We start from the raw sequence: 15,164 nt of genomic DNA, 5'->3' as shown, positions 1-15,164 counted from the left end.
GCAAAACAGATATTGGTCTGTAGTTTTCTTGTGATGACTTGTGGGTTTGGTATTAAGGTTGTATTGGCCTCAGAAACTAATTTGGGAAACGTTCTATTCTATTTTGGGGAGAGTTTGTGAATAATCGTTATTAATTCTTCTCTGAATGTTTAGTAGAACTCAGTGGTAAAGCCATCTGGGCCTCAGCTTTTCTATGTGGTTAGTTTTTTGGTTAAAAATTCAATTTCTAAACTTGTAATATTGTCTACTCAGATTTCTCCCTGAATCAACTTTGGTAGTTTGTATTTTCTAGGATTTCATCTAATTTATCTCATTTATTGGTATACAATTGTTCAAGGATTCCTTTATAATCCTCTTTGTTTCTGTAATATTGATGGTAACATCTCCACTTACACCTCTTCTTCTAGTATTTTGATTCTTCTTTCTTTTTTCTTGGTCAGTATAGCTAAAAGTTTGTCCATTTTGCTGTTCTTTTTAAAGAACCAGATTTTGGTTACATTGATTTTCTTTGTTGTTTTTCTCTTCTCTGCTTCATTAATTCCAGCTCTAATCTTCATTATTTTCCTCCTTCTGCTTTCTTTATGTTTTGATCTTTATTTGTATGTATATACTACATCTATATATATGTATATACACATATGTATTTAAAATCATTAAAGAAATGTAAATGCTTAATTAGAAGATATTCACATACCATAAAAGAAAGCAGGGAAAGAGGAACAGAGGAACAAAAAAGATTTGAGACACATGGAAAATGAAAAGTAAAATGGCAGACATAAATCTAACTATACCAATAATAAAATTATATTTGAATGATTGAATAATCCAGTTAAAAGGTGAAGATTTTCAGACTGAGTAGAAAAAACAAGATCCAACTGTATTCTGTCTTCAAGAGACACACTTTAGATTCAGAGAAACGAATAGATTGAAAATAAAAGATGGGAAAAAATATACAAACACAAGGATGGAGTAGCTATTATAATATCATAGAAAATAGAATTTAAAACTGAAAATGTTATTAGAAATAAAGAGGGACATTTTAAAAAGATGGATGTTTAATCCATCAGGAAGATATAATCATTATAAATATATATGCACCTAAAAACAGAACACCAAAATACATGAAACTATAACTAACAGTATTGAAAGGCACAATAAACAATTCAGCAATAATAGTCAGAGGCTTCAATACACCAGTTTTAATGGTGTATGGAAAAACCAGGCAGAACACCAGGAAGAAAATAGAAGACTTGAACAACACTATAAACCAAATAGATATGGCAACATTTGGGGAACCTCCATGCAGTAACAGGAGACCTTTTCTTCATTTTCTAGTTTGAGTGTCAGAGGTTCTGACAGTTTCTCTTCACTCCTTCTGTCTCTTACTTGGATTGCATAAACTCTATTGATCTGTCTTCAAGTTTGCTAATTCTTTGTCAGTTGAAACCTACTGTCAAGCCTCTCTAGTAAAATTTTTTTTCCGTTATTATACTTTTTCACCCTAATACACTCATTTGCTTCCTTTTGTAGCTGCTGTCTCGTTACTAACATTCTGTATTTGAAGTGACGTTGTCATTGTACCTTTACTTGTTTAAGCAAGCTTTCCTCTAGTTTCTTGGACGTGTTTATAATGACTGTTTTGAAGTCTTTCTGCCTGATGTGACGTCTGGTCACCTCGCAGACACCTTCCGTGCCTGCTTTTCCCCAGGCCGCGTGTCGCACTGTCCTGTCTCCAGCGGCTCCGGGTGCAGAGGTCCTCACCCCACACCCCTACCTGCGGTTTGTTGTTTATTGTTTAGCGACCGGCTGGATCATTTTAGTGAAGTCTGGGCACCCCTCCCCGCCGCCACACCCACCCCCCCCACCCCCCACCCCACACTTCTGGAGTGAAGATTTCATAAGGAAGATTTTTTTTTAACAATATTTTAAAAATTACCCCCGGAAATGTCCTGTTGGAAGCCCCCGTCCTATTAAGCCTGAGGTTGGTTTCTTTCTGTGACCACACCCGGCTGTTAAACGTCACTCATTTCCAGCTGATTGGTCTATCATTTTCAGCAAGGCTTTGTGGTGTAAATGGAAAGGCAGAATATTCCAGTCAAATCTGGGTTCCTTTGAAGAGTTAGTTCCTGGGGTCGGTGTCTGAGATTTGTTCTGACCCCAGGAAAGCTCCTTCCAGCTGTTTTATTCCCAGGTTTTCTCCTGAAAACTAGCCGGCCAGCAGTTCAGCCTGTATTCGTTTAATTTATGAAACTCTTCCTAATCGCCTTCACGAAACCTCCACTGTTTTTGAAGTGTCCGTGACCTTGAACTTCTCCACGTTCTACTGCAAATGAAGTCACTTCCTGTGGAAATTGACCAGGAGCTGTAGGTTTTGTGGCCTGTCTCTCACCCCCTTGCCAGGTAAAGTTTCTGAGCCAGGGCTCTGGCGCGGGGTGCGGGGACAATAACACACTTGTCTGTAAATGAACCTTATGTTCTGATTCAAGCAGCGCTGATTAGGGTGGGAATGACACCTAGTCAGGGAGATCTACCTATAAAAAAGACAGAAGGATTGTTTGATCAGAGAAACTCTGGTTGGTAGATTTGTCCCAAGAACATGCAGGGCTGTTTCATAATGTCTCTAGTTCCTTCTCCCGCCCTTGTATCCTTTCCCGTATGAAACCATGATTGAACCCACATCTGAAAGACTCTATTAAAACACAATTTAGCGCGAACCTTGTTTAAAAAAAGTTTGTTTTGTCATTTTTAGACTTTCGGTTGTCTTCTTAAGGCCATGGAGATATAAGCTGCATGGGTTAGCGTGCATTTTTCTTAAGAGAACACGAACAGACGTGTAAGTGACACTCTTTTGTTGTAACGGTTGTGTTCCTCAGTTCAGGCTCTGCCTTAGCAAAATACCAGACGGCAGGGGGGCGGGGGGGCTGCGGGATGGCGCCTGAACAACAGCAATTTATTCTCACAGTGCTGGAGGCTGGAAGTCCAAGATCAAAGTTCCAGAGGCTTGTGTCTGGTGCGCCCTCCTCCTGGCTCGCTGACGGCTGCCTTCTCACCGTGTCCTCATAGGAACAGAGTTCTGGGGCCACTTCTTCTAGGGCCCCCAGTCCTGTTGGATCAGGCCCACGCTTCTGACCTCACCTAAGCTTCTTTCCTTAGAGTTCCCATCTCCAAATATACCCGCACTGGGGACTAGGGCTTTAACGTGCAGGTTTGGGGGAATTATACACACATCAGTCTATAGCAATAGTTATAGGGAAATTATCTCTGGAAAAAACGGCTTGCATGACAGGGGAGAACTACTGAATTAGAGACAGTGATGTCGCCGTTATGAATAATTTGCCATGGGTGGGTTTGTGGCAGGTTGATTCTCATGGTTAAAAATAAAGGAGAACCGACGTCTTCAAAAGCTCTGTTGTAAATCAGACGTATACGTGTGGTCCTAAAATACCATTGACGCTGAGGAATGGTGGTGTTTGACCTGCTCCATTGTCACGGGGTCAAGAGCCTTCAGTACCACGATAAGTGGTCTCCGAAAGAATCACTACTAAGGACCCCACAAAACAGTAACTCCAGCACTGCTCTAAGACCAAAGTGTATTTCCTACAGGAGCTGCCTTTCATGTTTTTATTAAATTAGAAATAGGGATTTCAGCGTTTTGAACTTAATTTCAGTAAACCTACCTAAGATACGGAGACGGGTTAGGCTGTGCCCACGGCTGTGGGCTGTGTTTCCCGCAGTGACTGCAGGTCGGTGCTGAGCAGGGCTGAGTAGGCGCCACCTTCTCCGAGTCCTGGGGCGTCGGATCCCAGGGGCCTCCTTCCAGCATCTCCTGTCCTCCTCCTACAGGTCCAGTGCATTTGAGGTGCAGGCCCTGGATGGGGCGAGCTCGGGAATCCTTTGGTTTTACACCGCCCAGGAGAGCACCGACTGGCTGAGGGCCGTGTCTGCCAACATCAGCGACCTGACGCTGCAAAATGTGAGCACGGAGACTTTCCACTGTCCCTGTTTTTGCTTTTTAATCCACGAAAATAATTATGATTTTTTGTTAGTTATGATGAATCCTAAAACAGTTGGTAATAACATTAAACAGAAGAACATAGACTTTTTTTTCAACATAACAAATCTTTGACTAAAAAAGTTAAAGATTAAGTCATCTAAAAGTTTCCTGGTACAAGAGTGTAGACTGAATCAGACCTCTGGACACTTCCCCACTGGTTCTGTCCCTCCCTCTTTCTTTCCACGCACCTACACAGAAGTATATGGGTGCATGTAATTTTATATAGACTCTATCCAAACGCATTGATGTAGTGTGATATTTTTACTTGGGGAACCCAATTGGGTTAAATATGTAATTCTCCAAAGCGTTAAGGCAACTTAACTTAAGAGGCACCTCCACCACAAATATCCCTTCTCAATGGCTCACCGCAGGCACCCAAGAAAGCAAAAGCGCTCTGTCTCTTTGAGTGATCTGTTTCATGACCAAGGTCAATGTGAAACTTCAAAATGAAACAATAAAACTAGATGGGGTGAGAGTAAAACATGAATAAAGTACTCAGTTCCCTAAAGCAACCGCTGTATCCCGGCAGTAAGTGGATGGCCACAGCCACGGGAGGCTCATGCAAGGACCAGCCCTTGGCCCGAGGAGGCCGTGGACCCGTCTTCTTGTTCTCAGCCCCTGCGGGTGACTTGCCCCGTTGTCCACATTTGCACCTCAGGGCCTGCTCTGGCCCAGGGCAGCTGGTGGCAGGAGGGCCCCGGGGGTCTGGATGCACACGGCGTAGTCTCACACCTGCCTCGTTCCTGGAAACTACTAAACAGAGGTCGCCTGAGCACTTTGAAATATCAGGGAAGCAGCAATGTGAGATTTCTATTCCAAAGACCTCAGAGGCTCTCAGCTACATAGGGGGTACCAGACCCTCTCTAAGACCTCAGTTTTCCAACATGACATTTTGAATTCCAAAGGTATCTGGATGGATACAAGGAAAATAAAAAAAACCAGGTGGTGGTAGCTTGATATTGGCAGAAATGCATGGTTCTAGATGAATCTCACACGTTGCAGCTACTGGGCAGAGCAGAGGAAAGGAGACGCAGACGCTTTTGAGCTGGAATTGTGGATTCAAAGCCACTTTCCAACTGGGTAGAGTATTGACCATGTTATCACTCTGGACCTTCATTTCCTCACTGGTTAAATTTTGCAGGATTGCTGGGAGAATCAAATGTGAACTGTGAAAACTGTAATTACCTAAGACCATGTAGTACAGAAATCACTTTCCCCAGTTTTTTCAGACATGGAAATTTAAGCATCCGCTGCCCCAGAGCTTCACTTAGTAAAGAGCTGATGCTTGAAACAGTAGCGTCGATATATGCTAGTCTTGGGTTTTCTGTTATGAGAGTCGTTACCAGACATCTGTACGTGCTCTGGTTTGGTTTTCAGGTAAGAAATACCTCATAAAGGAAACGTTTCATGCAGGGACACTTCGTGCAGCTAATTAAATCCAGTTGCCAGTTAGGTTGAAAAATTATGACATCAATACATTGTCATTCTGACTCCTTGCTTCCCTCTCTCTGCAGATGAAAATGGCAAATAAATGCCGTTCTCCTTGTGACCAGGTAGGATTTGTGGGTTTTGTGTTGATTATACAATGTCCCCGAAGGGAGCCTCTTTCTGTTTTTGAGATTTGGTTTGGAAATTTTGACAGGAAAGCATTAGCACACAGCGGACTGAAGTCGATCCTCACCCTCAGTGTTAACTGCAGGAAGCTACTCGTTTGTCCTGGAAACAGTGCAGGAGGAATCGTGCTGACCTGAGTGCGCCATGTTATCAGTGATCTATCGGGCGCTTACATTTTCTAAGGAATCGTGATTAAATGATAACCTAGATATGACTGTTTAAGCTTAGAGGCTTTGACAGCTGAGACTCACCTGTGTAATCTGGAGTCTTCAGCATCGTGTGATTTTCTTAGCTCACGTCCTCGTTCAGGAAGTTTCACTCTGGGAGGCTTTGACTGGGCAGCTGCTGTTGCAGGTGGGAAGGAAGCACCCCACCCCTGCGCCCCGTGCTGGCCCTTATCCACCTTGAGGCCGCGTGTTCTGGTGGTGGTTAACCCTGCGTCTTCAGGAGCCCTCGGCTCATTCGTTCCGAGAGCAGAGGCCAACCTGTAATACGCCTGGTTTTCTAATTCAAGGACTGCTCATGTCCTAGGTCTGGAAGTACTTAGCTGTGTATCAGGTAAATGCACTTTGAAGTCACTACATTATTTTTCTGTTTCCTTTTTGATAAAGTCGTAGTTCAAGCTGTAAGTGTGAACTTTTTAAGATGTATAGCTTCTTAGCTTTCTGGTTGTGCCTTTCATATAGGTCTGAGGCAGTATATACCTGGTAGGCTCGAGTCAAGCAAACTAAAGGAATGTGTTCAGTTTGCTTTAAATGGCACTCAGAGATGCTCCTTACACAGTGCTGAGTGATAACATTTGCGTTAAAATGGAAGGTATTCAGGAGGGTAAGTACCTGCCAATCAAATGTTTCCTGAAAAAGATAGGAAATTAGGATCATGTTTTAAGTTAAACCCCTCTAGTCAACATTTCTAAATTAGATAAGAAACACTAAGAAAGGTTCTTCTAACTTTTATTTGTTGTAATGTTTTTCTAAATTTATGAACAGCTATTTTTGTTTACATAGCTAAATGAGGGTGGTTAGCTATTTAATGAGTAATAGTCCCATAAATGTCTTCAGATTAATGTAGGACTCATTTCATATTCTTACACATAAAATACAGCTTTTCTGCTGTGCTTAGTGTTTCTAAGACAGAAGTGTCTCTTGGACTTTTCCCCTGAGGACACACCTCCCCCTAGTTCACACTTAAAGCCTGTCTTCTCTGGATTTATTTACCAAGGCTGGTGGGACAATAGACCAAATTGGTGTTTTTGTCTCCAAGAATAATTTGCCATTTGAAATTGGATTTCTGTTGGCACAAGCAAAACTAGCAGAGTGTCCCGGGGGATCCTTTTTGTCGTGAATCAAAGACTCTTCCAAGACTGCTACCAAAAATCGACCTGTGTACACGGGCACCGAACTGAATCTCAGAGACAGAGTTTGGGTAAAGTAGGAAAGAAGAGCTTCATTGCTTCTCCCGGCAAAGCGGGGGCCACAGCGGGCTAATGCCCTCAAAACCGTGTGTCCCGACCTGGAGGGGGCAGTGCGGAGTCTTATGGTCAAGAGGCAGGGCTGCTGGAAAGGATGGGGTGCCTGCAGGGCTTGCATTCCTTCAATCCAGAGATCGTCCGGCGTCAGGTGGTCTGTGATGGGCTCCTGTGGTTCTCAAGGTTCGGAACTGTGACCTTCTCTGTGGAATGAAGAATACTAACATCTTCCATTTGTCGGGGGCTTTAGTTCTGCAGAAGAACGCAAAGACATGGTTATGTGTATCCCTTGAGGGGAACCAGGGCGCTGCCCCGAGGCTGCGCTACTGTTTCCTGAGGGCTCCTCCCTTGTCTCTACGTCCCCTCCCTTCCCTGACTAGCAGCTGTTTGAACCTGCCCTTTGGAACGCAGGGAGGGTCTTGGAGGCTGAATGCAGCCTATTTCCTACAAACAGGAAACGGGGAGCACAGAAAGGCTTTCATGCCCCGGAGCCCCACGGGCCCTGCTCCGTTTCAGGACCACAGGAGAGAGTGCCCTGCAGGTGGAGCCCTTCCTTCAGTTTCTCCATGTCCTGTCACAGAGGGGAGTCGACCTGTGCCCGACTTCCCAAACAGATCATGCATGGTCAGCGGTTTGGGAACAGTCACGGGCAGGCACACGTGAACACCCCTTACCCTGAGACCTGAGCAGCTTTCACAGGACTTGAACTTGACGCATTTGGAGCACACTCTGCGTTTTGGCGGCTGTACCTGACTGCCTGGCCGGCTGGAAAGGGCACCGGTCTGGAAACCAAAGCATGTTCTGTTTTGTTTAGAAATTTAACTCCTCTTTCCCACTGAATCACGAGGGAGAATCCAGAAGGAAGGTTCAGGGGAAGTTAAAACTATCTGAGGAGCAAAACTCCCAACACAAAGGACATGAAATGAATTATGGTTCAAAGGCCTCTGAGGCAGTGGAGTGATTTCGCTTTGGCTTTATCTTAGTGAAATTTTGTCATATAAGGAGCCACGTTTGTGTGATGTCAGTCTTGGTGGCCTTAGGTGAATCACACCTGGATTCTAATCCCACCTAATCCCTTCTCTGGTGGTGCAGTTGGAACACATTAACACCTGAGCCCTCGTTTCTTAATCTATAAGGGAAGAAAGTTGCAAAGCGTAATCTAAAGTCTTACTTTAAAATTTCTATATAACTTGGAATTGACTTAAGGGCTTGAATTTGTTTATCTGGAAAGAAACATCAGAGACAGGCCTCACTACGTGAGGTTGTAAAAGAACTCACCCCTGCCCCAATTTGCCAAGATTTCAGTACAGGATGCTTTCACATTTTCTCCAAAAACTGAACATTTTGTATGCATTATAGGAGTTTAGATTTATGGTGTTGGGCCCTATTTAAAAACACGAAGGATTTTTTTTTCTCATTTTGAACAATTAATTATTGATTTTGGTATGTAGCAAAAAATAATATTGGATAAATAAGAAAAAAATAAAGATATTGACAACCACTGAAACTGACAAAAACCAAAGAAAACCGAATTAGAAGGATAATACAAAAGGCATAAGTATAGATTTTTAGACTCTTATATCTGGTAAGTAAAATGACTGTGTAATTTGTCATCCAAACTGGGACACTTCTTTCTGGGATGGAGACTGACCTAAAAGTAACACTAAGACAACAGGAGTAACTTTAGAATCATCCCAGGAGAACCAGGACATGTGTTCACCCTGCAAAAACAGCAAAAGAATCTATTTTCCAAAATAAGTTTCTTCCCGAAAACCTGAATTAAAGGAAATACGGGTACCGTAATCACCAAATCCAAAAGAGGCTTAAATAATTCAAGTTACTCTAGCTTTTTCTGTGAAAAGGAACAGAGCAGTTGTACAGTTATTATCTGATGGACAAGCAGGTGTTCATAAAATTATAATATACATTTCTTGGATTATGTAATAAGTCATAGAAAATTCATAATGTAAAATTTAAAATTAGCTTCCCTTAAAATTATTTATGAACTGCATATACCTAAAAAAGATTCATAAAGCAGCCAACGTTTCCAGTAATAGCTAGGCGATAACTTATTTCTTTGCTAATTAATATAGGCAGAATTAAATTACATATGGAATTTCATTAACTTCACATCCGATTTATAGACGTTTCAGGTTATTAACAATCTGTATGTTTCCATCTTGGCCAGAAAGGGAGCTCCTGCTTCGCTTCTCAGTAGGTAACTCCTGCTGGATGCTGTGCCCAGCACCGTATTAACCGGATGTGGGAACGAGACGCAGCAAAATAAGACACTGCCCCAGCCCTGGAGGAGGAAGGCGGCAGGGCCGAGGGGTGGGGGCTCCACAACCAGTGTCTGCGTCTCCAGAGAAACAGGGCAACCCGCAGCTGAGTGAGAACCAGATGGAAAATCTCTCCCTTGACAAATTGTCCTCACAAAAGAACGCTTGCTGCTGCTGTGCTAGAAGAATCCCAGCTTCTCCATTTCGGCCTAGAAGTTACGCTTTCAGCTTTTCTACTCACCCTTGACCAGTCTATAACGTGAATCTAACCTACCCATCCATCCATCATATCTATCTACCTCTCTACCTATCTATCATCATCTACCTATCATCTAGCTAGCTAGCTATCTACCTATCAACTATCTATCTATATCTATCATCTATCTATCATCTATATATTTTATCATTAGCTATCTATCATCTATCTAACTATCTATCACCTATCTTATCATTATCTATCTATCGTCTGTCTATCTATCCTCTATCCTACATTTCCATGTCTGTGCATATTCCAGCCCTGTCTTAAATTAAGCTCCTATGTATCAGGTTCCAGTACATCATTCATCCCTTGTGGAATCTACGTTGCAGTCTGTGACTAAGTATCTCATGAAGTGAAAGAGGACCACGGGAGTCTTGTCAGCATTTGAACATATGATTAAAAAATAAAGGAAAAACCAGCAGAGTTTGTCCTCCCTACAGCCCCCTTTGAGACCCAGAGCTGAAGCTTGGTCTCTTAGGAGTTCTTGGCAGAGAAAATAATGTGTTTACAGGTTTTAGGGACCCTCACGCCATATTGCTAGAGACCCGCTGAGGGCTCTTTTCTTTCCATTACTTAGTTTTTCATCCGGATGGCAATTATTTTTTATTACCTTACTAGCTTAGTAGTTTGAAAAGTATCTTGGTAAGATTCCTGGTAATAAATATAGTATCAAAGCAGATTGTTGAGCTTGCTGCTGACTGAAAAATGTGCAATAATTTAGAATTTAAACAATTTCCTATGTTTTCTAGAAATGCTGGTTCCACACTTTGAGGGTAATCAGTAAAACAAAAGGCTTCCAGTCCGCCAACCTGATGGATGCAATACGCAGGTTCTCCCTGCTGTGATTACTTAACTTCCCATAAAGTCACAGGTAGTGATAGATGAAGAGCCACACATGGGTTCTTTCAAGAAATTTTAGGGGACGAGCCCTCCCTGCCAATCCTGCGGGTGTGGAGTAGATACAGGTAAAGACACAGGTCTCATCCTCAGAGAGCATGTGGTGTAACGCAGACGCAGACGGAAGCAGTGTGAGAGCCCCAGAAAAGACAGCCCTGATCCTGCTTAGAGATGCCGAGAGGATCTGACATCATGTGATGCTGAGTATCGCCGTGCAAACGGCTGCATCTGCCCTCAAAACAGGCATGTGCAGTGGCATCCGTCCCCTTCTGAAGATAAGGACGTGAAACGCAGAGGCCTTGACGGGCTTGATGTAGCCTGACGTCCAGAGCTCCTGCCCCCGGAGCTTCTTTCACTGAGTGTCACCTGTGGTCCCCACCCCGCTACTGAGAAGGCAGCCCTCTCAGAAATAGGGTAACGGGGTGAATATTGTCCAGAACCACAGGATGTCTCATGAGTGCTGACAAACATACACTAAGAAAAAAATATACCCATGCTGCTAACCATGCCGTTGAGACCTACAGTGATGGATGACTGGTTTGTAAAACGTTACCAAACACCCACTGCCCCTGTATGATGCTCAGCAAGATGGTCTTGTACCAACTTAAAGTAACTAGGACGGCCTCTTAATGCCACACGTCCCGTCTGCATGGAACAGAGGCTGATCTCTGAACAAATCCCTGTTTTTCACTGTGTAAAACTCAATCCAGTTGCAATTCATTGTTTTTAGTAACCGTGCTTGAAATGGATCCTGTCTTCTATAAATATACAAAGCACTGTGCTCGTGCAGTGGTGAGTGTGGAATTCAAACCACCCGTTGAATTTGTGTTAATTGTAGAACATCAAGGAGCTGCTGAGCTAGCTAGAGAAAATGAAATGTTTCTTCCCCAAAATATGCAGAGAACTCTTAAGACTCAGCAGTAAGAAAACAAATAACCCGACTAAAATGAAGCTTGTTTTAATCATGGAAATTGAGCACGTCTTATGATTTACAGCAGTATTAATGCTAGTGTTATAACGAACAAAAGTGTATCTGTGTGATCCTACCAGACAAAAAGGAGAAAAGTCAATCAGACATCTTTAAGTAATGTGTGTAATCGGTTTCAAATCCACAAGATATTCAAGGACTCAGTCCTATTTGTGTGGTTTCCGCAGAGTTCTGATTCCATCCGAGCAGTGTGTTACTTGCCTCCTGCCTGCTAGTACTTTGGGAGGGAGTTTTCTGTGGTACAGCGTTAAATTCTCGAAATTACCATGTGAGGGAATCCTAGTCCCATTTTATGATGAGAAAACGGACCCAGAAACATTAAATGAGTCCAAGGACACATGAGATAAGGTTGTCTTGTATACTGATAATAAAACTCTCTGTTTTAACATTAAAACTGTATCACATCGATGTGACCCTAAGCCTTCACAAGACAATAGCTAAACAGAGAGGGAAAAGACAAGTCCATGAGCCAGGGGAATATTTGGGTTACCTTACGAAGCTCTGTGTATCTAGGGCACTGATGTGCTAGACAGCTTCTGTTCAACACCTGGACTGGTTAGCTGTGGCTACTGCTCTCCGTAGAATGATACTCTTTCGTTTTCTCTTTTCCATCACCAGGAACACTGTGAAAATAGGATTTTTGTAAAATCTCACCTGGCATCTTGACCTGGGAAGTCTTTCACCAGGCGTGAGTGAAAAGCTGTCAGTGATCTAGCAAGACAAAATGGAAAGGAAGTGACCTACCTTGAGCCCCGCAGCTCGAGTCACTTTGCGCAGCTGCAGTGAGGGCGCTTCCCGAGGGCTGCGGTCCCCAGACCTGGAGGGCAGCCCCCTTCAGACAGCGCAGAGGACTGTTCATCCCCTAACGCCCTCGGCCTGTCTATGATCGTTTACTACTAATTTTGTTTAAATGTGCAAAGTACGTGTCACATTACAATTTTAGCTGAGACAACACGGGGATTTTACCTTAGTACTATTTTAAATTCATGCCCTCAACTTTTAAATTGTATTACTATTTCTGTTAACTTTTTAAACATATTCTGATATGTTATAGTTTGCGTTTTGTGTCACTAGATAGTCAGTGCCACATAATACAATGTTGTTGTATTATTTTCACTGTTGTTAGGAAGTTGTTAGGAAGTTGAACTGTAAAGAAACAATCATTTCTCCCACGTGTATTAACGATATATTTACTACAGAAATGGAAAATACAATAGTTGCTTTTGCAACCTCGTAGACAGATTACAAATACTAACCCCTGACAGGATGTAATTAAATGCTGTGGTTGTAAAAATCTACATATGGGAGGCACAAGTGTGAGGCAGCTGAGATGTCCAGCATTGGCCCAAACTAAGAAAACTCAGAAGCTCAAATTTCGAGCCCGGCCCAGTGCAGAAGCCTGGACGTTTGACCCCAGATATTTACACATTTTTGTGGCGTCCACTTGATCGGAGGTTGGACGTGGCTGAGGGCTCCCGCGTCCCTGTCTGCGGCCCGTGGTGTGTTGCTTGCTCTCTCCGCCCCGGTGGCCCTGTGCTTCTCCTAAGGCCTGGTTGTTAATTCTGAAGGTTTTGCTCCACAGGTCGTCCACGTGGGGTGGGTCAGCGAGAGACTGGGAGGGGCCAGCTCCTCTCAAACCTTCAGATCCAAGTTCCTGGCCCTGAAGGGCTCGTCCTTCTACGTCTTCACCTCTCCTCCGGTAAGCAGGCCTCCGGGGGTCTGGGAGGGATGCCCACGAGGCCATTCTTGTAAGAGAAGCAAGGATCTGATCTAGCGCTTGGAAGAGGCCAGAGAGGGTGCACGACCAGCCGGCCGTCCTCCTCCGCCCCTACGTACGCAGATGGAAAGGGCTCCGGTGTGGACCCGCTGGCTTTTCTTACTCTAAATCCGTAAATCAACCAGTCCATGGTTTTCCTTCCATCGAACAGCCGTTAAGACATTAGAGTGTTTTCCTGCTTAAAATATCAGCTGACTGGGACGTGGGGATGTAAAGGCTTAGATGTCTTAAAGCATCAAGTATATAGCTGAAGAATCCAAAAGGCAAACAAAACAGAAGAAAAGCCTTCTGTTAAGACATTTCTAATTTAATGGTCAAAGAATGAAACTTAAAAGGCTATTTTTCCCTCATATCTTCCAAGTTTTATAAAAATAAACAAACAGCCTGATTTAGTAGGGCCCATAATAGAAATGTAATGGTGAATGCTACAGTTTACAATTTATTTTCTAATTCCTACCAGTGCCATTTTCCCAAAACTGACCAAATATAACGTGTGTGCCCTGCCTCCAAGTTGGTCAATTAAGGCAACTTCACTTTCTGTGAGTCCAGACATCAGAGCTGCAAACAAGCAGCAAAACCTGATAGCTTCAGGCATCTAAAATGTTAGATGACGTTTACCTACGATGTTGTTACTTTTCTGCCGTTACAAATAAATAAAAGGATTTCCTTCCTTTTAAGGCTGAATGCTGTGCCATTGTCTGCACACAGCACATTTTCTTTATCCACCCATCCATCAGTGGACACTGTGACTGTGTCGTGTCCTGTCTGCTATGAATGGTACTGTGATGAACATGCGGGTGCAGGGGTCTCGAGGCTCGGAAGTGGGATTGCTGGATAGTATAGCAGTTCTGTGTTTAATCTCTTTGAGGAACTTCCATACCATCTCCCCAGTGGCTGCACCATTTTACATTCTCAACAACAGTGCACGAGGGTTCCCTTTGCTCACACCCTCACAGCACGTGTCCTCTCTGACTTTGGAGGGATGGATGCGTTTATGGCAAACACGGGGGTGATACTTTCTTGAGTGTTTTCTCATCTTCAGATCCATCAAGTCGTATACATTAAATTTGTATAGCTTTTCTGAACGTCAGTCATACCTCAATAAATGGTTTAAGAAAAGATCGACAGAGAACTTGCACACTGGATAGGAGGATTCCTACGTAGCCTCCCTCCAGGTTTCTGAGGGCTGACCCCTTACAGAAGTGTGGTCTGTTTGCTGAAACTGAAGGATTACCGGTGACACAACACTGGGAACTAAAGCACAGATGCCGCCAGACCTCACCAGTCTTCCCACGGACTTCTTTTGTGTCCCCAGGACCCAGGCCAGTATTCCACCAGGGACTCGAGAGCTTTTCATAAACCAAGGCTGTGAATTTGCTGATGCTGGAGGGTTATCTACAGATTTGCATAATAATTGAGTTCTTCTCAAATGCAATAATGTTATTTAGCATTTGTTGCTAAATGTAACTTTCTATGGTTTTGTCAAACAAAGTTAACATAAGAATAACCACAGATAACCCCGATGGCCTCAATTCTGGCTACAGCAGTGAGTGACGTGGAAGGCGGCTGGGGCGTGAGTGGCGGATCAGGGAGGGGCATCGAGAATCAGTACCCTGAGACTCCAAGCACAGGGGCCTCCCGCTGGCCTGTGACAGTTGGGAGAGGAGGAAAGGGTCACCCTACCTGCACCCGATGTACCTGGAAGGAGGGTTCCCCCCCGCAGAACTGGGGGAAGGAAGTGACTGATGCCCCAGGTCACACGCCTGAGAGTTCTCCTAATTTTTCTTTTCTTGTTAATTAAGATCCTCAGGGTATAAGTTTTCCCTAC

General features: G+C 43.6%; 1 protein-coding gene across 1 annotated transcript in view; it reads left to right on the top strand.

Moving 5' to 3' along the window:
• Positions 1–15,164, top strand: part of SNTG2 (syntrophin gamma 2) — a 152,739-nt gene that overhangs the window by 98,396 nt on the left and 39,179 nt on the right. Inside the window, exons 11-13 of the mRNA XM_007469259.1 lie at positions 3,844–3,973; positions 5,569–5,607; positions 13,142–13,258. Of these exons, the coding sequence (XP_007469321.1) occupies positions 3,844–3,973; positions 5,569–5,607; positions 13,142–13,258 (286 nt within the window). The remainder of the gene's footprint in view (positions 1–3,843; positions 3,974–5,568; positions 5,608–13,141; positions 13,259–15,164) is intronic.

This window comes from Lipotes vexillifer, unplaced genomic scaffold, assembly GCF_000442215.2.
Source record: "Lipotes vexillifer unplaced genomic scaffold, Lipotes_vexillifer_v1.1 scaffold356, whole genome shotgun sequence".
In the NCBI taxonomy this organism is placed as follows: domain Eukaryota; kingdom Metazoa; phylum Chordata; class Mammalia; order Artiodactyla; family Lipotidae; genus Lipotes; species Lipotes vexillifer.
This window is presented reverse-complemented; position numbering and strand designations above follow the sequence as displayed.